The 7,228-nt window shown below is 44.5% G+C and overlaps 1 protein-coding gene across 1 annotated transcript in view; it reads left to right on the top strand.

Annotated features, from left to right (window-relative positions):
* The window catches only part of LOC139418799 (F-box only protein 41-like), a 96,603-nt gene that overhangs the window by 64,360 nt on the left and 25,015 nt on the right, over positions 1 to 7,228 (top strand). The window contains exon 5 of the mRNA XM_071168510.1: positions 5,381 to 5,454. Within this exon, the coding sequence (XP_071024611.1) occupies positions 5,381 to 5,454 (74 nt within the window). The remainder of the gene's footprint in view (positions 1 to 5,380; positions 5,455 to 7,228) is intronic.

The raw sequence follows: 7,228 nt of genomic DNA, 5'->3' as shown, positions 1-7,228 counted from the left end.
GATGGTGGGGAGGGGGGGTTGGGATTAAAGAGTTTATGTTTGGTAATGTGTTATTGTTATGTGATTGCTGTATTAAAAGTAACGTGTGTGTGTGTGTGGTGTGTGTGTTCATCTGGCCATCGTCCGTCCATCTATCATCTGTCCATCTCTCAAATCAAAGTTTATTTGTCACGTGCGCGGAATACAACAGGTGTAGGTAGACCTTACAGTGAAATGCTTACTTACAGGCTCTAACCAATAGTGCAAAAAAAGGTATTAGGTGAACAATAGGTAGGTAAAGAAATAAAACAGTAAAAAGACAGGCTATATACAGTAGCTAGGCTATAAAAGTTGCGAGGCTACATACAGACACCGGTTAGTCAGGCTGATTTGAGGTAGTATGTACATGTAGATATGCTTAAAGTGACTATGCATATATGATGAAGAGAGAGTAGCAGTAGCGTAAAAGAGGGGTTGTTGGGTGGGACACAATGCAGATAGCCCGGTTAGCCAATGTGCGGGAGCACTGTATATATGTGTATATATATATCTATATATATATATACTGTATATATATGCTGTATATATATATATATATCTGTGTGAGGGGACCAATTCAGTATACTGTATATATATATATGTATACTGTGTGTATATATATATATATATATATATATATATATATATACTCTATATACACTATATACACACACACACACAGTTGAAGTCGGAAGTTTACATACACTTAGGTTGGAGTCATTAAAACTCGTTTTTCAACCACTCCACAAAATTCTTGTTAACAAACTATAGTTTTGGCAAGACGGTTAGGACATCTTCTTTGTGCATGACACAAGTAATTTTTTCCTACAATTGTTTACAGACACAATGATTTGTAAGTTAAATAATCTATCACAATTCCAGTGGGTCAGAGGTTTACATACACTAAGTTGACTGTGCCTTTAAACAGCTTGGAAAATTCCAGAAAATGTATGACTTGGCTTTAGAAGCTTCTGATAGGCTAATTGACATCAATTGGTGGTGAACCTGTGGATGTATTTCAAGGCCTACCTTCAAACTCAGAGCCTCTTTGCTTGACATCATGGGAAAATCAAAAGAAATCAGCCAAAATTGTAGACCTCCACAAGTCTGGTTCATACTTGGGAGCAATTTCCAAATACCTGAAGGTACCACGTTCATCTGTACAAACAATAGTATGCAAGTATATACACCATGGGACCAACCTGCTGTCATACCGATCAGGAAGGAGACCCGTTCTGTCTCCTAGAGATGAAAGTACAAATCAATCCCAGAAAAACAGCAAAGGACCTTGTGAAGATGCTGGAAGAAACCGGTACAAAAGTAAGTATATCCACAGTAAAACGATTCCTATATTGACATAACCCGAAAGGCCGCTAAGCATGGAAGAAGCCACTCCTCCAAAACTGCCATGAGAAAGACAGATTACGGTTTGCAACTGCACATGTGGACAAAGATTGTACATTTTGGTGAAATGTCCTCTGGTCTGATGAAACAAAAATAGAACTGATTGGCCATAATGACCATTGTTATGTTTGGAGGAAAAAGGGGGATGCTTGTAAGCCGAAGAACACCATCCCAACTGTGAAGCACAGGGGTTGCAGCATCATGTTGTGGGGGTGCTTTGCTGCAGGAGGGACTGGTGCACTTCACAAAATAGATGGCATCATGAGCATGGAAAATTATGTGGATATATTGAAGACATCAGTCAGGAAGTTAAAGCTTGGTCGCAAATGGGTCTTCCAAATGGACAATGACCCCAAGCATACTTCCAAAGTTGTGGCAAAATGGCTTAAGGGCAACAAAGTCAAGGTATTGGAGTGGTCATCACAAAGCTTTGACCTCAATCCTATAGAAAATGTGTGGGCAGAACTGAAAAAGTGTGTGCGAGCCAGGAGGCCTACAAACCTGACTCAGTTACATCAGCTCTGTCAGGAAGAATGGGCCAAAATTTACACAATTTACTGTGGGAAGCTTGTGGAAGGCTACCTGAAACATTTGACTCAAGTTAAACAATTTAAAGGCAATGCTACCAAATGCTATTTGAGTGTATGTAAACTTCTGACCCACTGGGAATGTGATGAAAGAAATAAAAGCTTAAATAAATGATTCTCTCTACTATTATTCTGACATTTCACATTCTTAAAATAAAGTGGTGATCCTAACTGACCTAAAACAGGGAATTTTTACTAGGATTAAATGTCTAATTAAACTGAGTTTAAATGTATTTGGCTAAGGTGTTTGTAAACTTCAGACTTCAACTGTATATATCTCTCTCTATATGCATACATACATACGTGTGTGTGTGTGTGTGTGTGTGTGTATATATATATATATATATATATTGCTCAAAAAAATAAAGGGAAATTGTCGTGGAAATTTCCTCTATTTACCAAATCATGGGAGCAAACCACACACACAAGTCAGAGTTAGTTATCAAAGTCCATCTTTAATTATATCAGCTCTATCACAATCCGGTGACTCTCAGGTAATTCAGTGTCTAACCATGAGTTCTCTGAGAGCACCTTCCACATTGCAATAGCCTTTTGACTTTCAACAGTTCAGTATCTCTAATGAAAAGTTGAGAGTCCCCACACAATGGCAAAATGGGATCCTTTATAGCAAAGATCACACATAGTCAGACAGCATAGACATAATTCATCGTTCAGCTTTGTCTCCTTTCCCAAACCCCAGAACCATAAACCAATCCTCCATATCAACAGGCATATATCAAATTGTCATTTAGATACAACCCACTCTAAATACAAACTCACGGAGAGGAGAGTGAGGCTATAGGTTAAGATAAAAGGGAGCATGAGAATGATTCCAGACACTGCCACACTCCTTTCCCCACTAGAAAAAGGTAGGGAGTAAAAGATATGTTTACACATGATGACACTTTGACCTCTCCCCTCTCTGCGGCCCATGCAACTTAGTTTTGACATAGAACAGATAACTGCAACCTCGCCACAGTATTATACAAAAATACCATTCTGATGAGAAGTAACTTACACCCATTTGATGAATATAAAACATCTTACCTATGTTACCAACAAATTCTGAATCTTCCCTAACACACTAAAATAACACATCCTAGATCTGAATGAATGAAATATTCTTATTAAATACATTTTTCTTTACATAGCTGAATGTGCTGACAACAAAATCACACAAAAATTATCAATGGAAATCAAATGTATCAACCCAGGGAGGTCTGGATTTGGAGTCACACTCAAAATTCAAGTGGAAAACCACACTACAGGCTGATCCAACTTTGATGTAATGTCCTTAAAACAAGTAAAAATGAGGCTCAGTAGTGTGTGTGGCCTCCACGTGCCTGTATGACCTCCCTACAACTTCTGGGCATGCTCCTGGTGAGGTGGCGGATGGTCTCCTGAGGGATCTCCTCCCAGACCTGGACTAAAGCATCCGCCAACTCCTGGACAGTCTGTAGTGCAACGTGGCGTTGGTGGATGGAGCGAGACATTATGTCCCAGATGTGCTCAATTGGATTCAGGTCTGGGGAACGGGCGGGCCAGTCCATAGCATCAATGCCTTCCTTTTGCAGGAACTGCTGACACACTCCAGCCACATGAGGTCTAGCATTGTTTAGCATTAGGAGGAACCCAGGGCCAACCGTACCAGCACATGGTCTCACAAGGGGCCTGAGGATCTCATCTCGGTACCTAATGGCAGTCAGGCTACCTCTGGCGAGCACATGGAGGGCTGTGCGGCCCCCCAAAGAAATGCCAACCCACACCATGACTGACCTACCGCCAAACCGGTCATGCTGGAGGATGTTGCAGGCAGCAGAACGTTCTCCACGGCGTCTCCAGACTGTCACGTCTGTCACATGTGCTCAGGGTGAACCTGCATTCATCTGTGAAGAGCACAGGGCGCCAGTGGCGAATTTGCCAATCTTGGTGTTCTCTGGCAAATGAAAAACGTCCTGCACGGTGTTGGGCTGTAAGCACAACCCCCACCTGTGGACGTCGGGCCCTCATACCACCCTCATGGAGTCTGTTTCTGACCATTTGAGCAGACACATGCACATTTGTGGCCTGCTGGAGGTCATTTTGCAGGGCTCTGGCAGTGCTCTTCCTGCTCCTCCTTGCACAAAGGCAGAGGTAGCGGTCCTGCTGCTGGGTTGTTGCCCTCCTACGGCCTCCTCCACGTCTCCTGATGTACTGGCCTGTCTCCTGGTAGCGCCTCCATGCTCTGGACACTACGCTGACAGACACAGCAAACCTTCTTGCCACAGCTCGCATTGATGTGCCATCCTGGATGAGCTGCACTACCTGAGCCACTTGTGTGGGTTGTAGACTCCGTCTCATGCTACCACTAGAGTGAAAGCACCGCCAGCATTCAAAAGTGACCAAAACATCAGCCAGGAAGCATAGGAACTGAGAAGTGGTCTGTGGTCCCCACCTGCAGAACCACTCCTTTATTGGGGGTGTCTTGCTAATTGCCTATAATTTCCACCTGTTGTCTATTCCATTAGCACAACAGCATGTGAAATTTATTGTCAGTCAGTGTTGCTTCCTAAGTGGACAGTTTGATTTCACAGAAGTGTGATTGACTTGGAGTTATATTGTGTTGTTTAAGTGTTCCCTTTTTTTTTTTGAGCAGTGTCTATAAATATTGGCAGATGTACTTATATCAGAGTTCATATTTATTCTTTGATTAACTACACCACAGTCTGTTATTTTTTTCATTTGTGAAATGTGAGTGTTTTAGCCAATTGCTGCCTCCCGTTGAATGTGAAGCTGTTTTTTAAACCGATCACCTCTTGGGCTTTGAATGAGAGTAGTTGTCCTAGTTATTATCCGTAATTTAAGAAGGTATCACACCTATACACTAGCATTTTTATGTGCTTCAGTTTTATAGTGGCTGTTTTGGTGTGTGTGTGTAAATATGTATTTATTTGAAACGTAGAGTAGATTGAAGAGAAACACGAACAGTGGGAGGTGTTGTTGACCCTTGACAAACTACCCTCTGAACATAGCACAGCAGTAAATAGTTGCAGGGCACAAAAACAGAATATTGAAGTCTATTCAACAGTCACTGTGAGTTCCAGAACACACGAGGTTGGTGGCACCTTAATAGGGGAGGACTGGCTCGTGCTAATAGACTGGAGCATTCCAGATGTTTGCCGCCGTTCCATTTGCGCTGATCCGCTGACATTATGAGCCGTTCTCCACGCAGCAGCCTTTCTGTGTTACAGTCAGAACACGAATAGAGGAGTATTTTTCACTACAATGTGTCGAGTCCTGTTTTTTCCTTTTTTCCCCCCCAGAAGTATCAGAATTCAAGGAAACGGTTTAATGTGTTGACACACCTGTCGCTCTCTCTCCCCATTTCTCAGAGGAACTCCAGCGTCTCGGGGACGTCCAGGGGCATGTACCAGGTCTCTGACCGACGATCCTCTCCCAGCAACGGGTAAGCCAGTCCTCCACACGCTATCCCACACTGCACTGCCCTCCCGTAGTGATGCCTCTAGCACTGAGATGCAGTGCCTTAGACCGCTGCGCCACCCGGGAGCCCAGAGTCGTGTCCTCTCCCCATGTTTGAGGTTGGAATAGAGGGGGATGAGCTGATTCTAGGTCTGTGCCTATGGGTGACATCTATATCCCATCTTCACTCTCTGCACTGTAAGTGGCTTTGGATAAGAGCATCTGTTAAAGGTAAGATGCAATGCAATGCAACCCCCTGGTGCACTTAGGTACAGTGACTTCATGTGGGGCCCTATGCTTGGGGGCCAGTGGTCCAGCAGATGGATTCTGAGCACCAGACCGTGGCCTGAGCCAGTACGCATCAGACTGTGGCAACACTGACTCGGACCGAACTGGACTGCCCCCCCCCCCCCCCCCCCCAGCATGGAAGGTATCAGAGGGCACCAGCCAGGTCGTATTTGTCCAGTAATGTGCCCTGGCCCCCGGCATCCTCACAAAACACAACACAACTTCCCGTTTTCCTGCCAGGCGCTGAAGTGAGGCCGAGTCTGTCAGCCATGCATAAACGGTAGGGGGATGTTCTGTCCCAGCTCTCCCTTCCGCCGCTATGTGTTCCCACTCGCACCCAACGCACGCAAGCGAACCTGGCACACACACACAAACACACAACCAGCCGATGGGCATCGCCACTGCTCTTTGACACATGCTTGTAAACAACGGCAGTCAGACGGTAAGGACTTAAAGTGTCAGTCCTGCTTCCTCAGGCCTGGCTGCCTCTGTGGGCACACGGCAGAGAGAGTGGTACAGAAAGAGTGAAAAAAAGAGGGAGAACCCACGAATTTGTAAAAAGCTCTCTGTTGATGTGCACTTTTTTGTTTCGTTGTGTTCATGGACAACTTTGTCATATTTGGTTTACCCCCCCCTCCCCCCTACTCAGATTAGAGAACGATGTGATTATGTTGTAAATAAACAAGCAAACATTTAGATTGGAAGGAAATGGTAAGTTACAGGTGGTTTTGGCTTTATTTCATTCTTCAATTAATGAATTAATTCTTCCAAACTAAAGTCACCCTAACCAAGGATATGATTCATCCCATGTGGCTTTCAGATCGTCACCGACTGATCTGCTTAGCTTTTGCGCAATGACGCATCTTCGTGTGCATTTGGATTTGAGTGGCTCGCTGAAAGGTCCAAAAATCTGACCCCTAATCTCATGCATTTCGAGAGGCCCATCTCGTGCTCTTTGCTTCACTGCTGATCCAAACCCACCCACACTGGTCTGCGTCCCAAATGGCATCCTATTCCCTATTTAGCGCACTCCTTCAACTAAATAAAGGGAATAGGGTGCCTTTTTGGTATGCAGCCCTGGCGCTCCAGTATGATGATCAAGCTCCGTATCACCATGGAATCACATCCACGCAGAACCTGTTTTTTGTTGTTGTTGTTCAGACTAAAATGTAGTCCTTTTTTTGCATCGTTATGCAACTCTTTGTGTTTGTACGTGCCCATGCGTGTTTCTGTGAGTGGCCGTGCGTGTTTCTGTGAGTGGCCGTGCGTGTTTCTGTGAGTGCCCATGCGTGTTTCTGTGAGTGGCCATGCGTGTTTCTGTGAGTGGCCGTGCGTGTTTCTGTGAGTGCCCGTGTGTGTGTTTCTGTGAGTATCAGTGCGTGTTTCTGTGAGTGCCCGTGCGTGTTTCTGTGAGTGCCCGTGCGTGTTTCTGTGAGTGCCCGTGCGTGTTTCTGTGAGTGCCCGTGCGTGTT

Source organism: Oncorhynchus clarkii, chromosome 10 (genome assembly GCF_045791955.1).
Source record: "Oncorhynchus clarkii lewisi isolate Uvic-CL-2024 chromosome 10, UVic_Ocla_1.0, whole genome shotgun sequence".
Classification (NCBI taxonomy): Eukaryota; Metazoa; Chordata; class Actinopteri; order Salmoniformes; family Salmonidae; genus Oncorhynchus; species Oncorhynchus clarkii.
The sequence above is the reverse complement of the archived record's forward strand: the minus strand, read 5'-3'. Positions and strand labels throughout refer to the sequence as shown.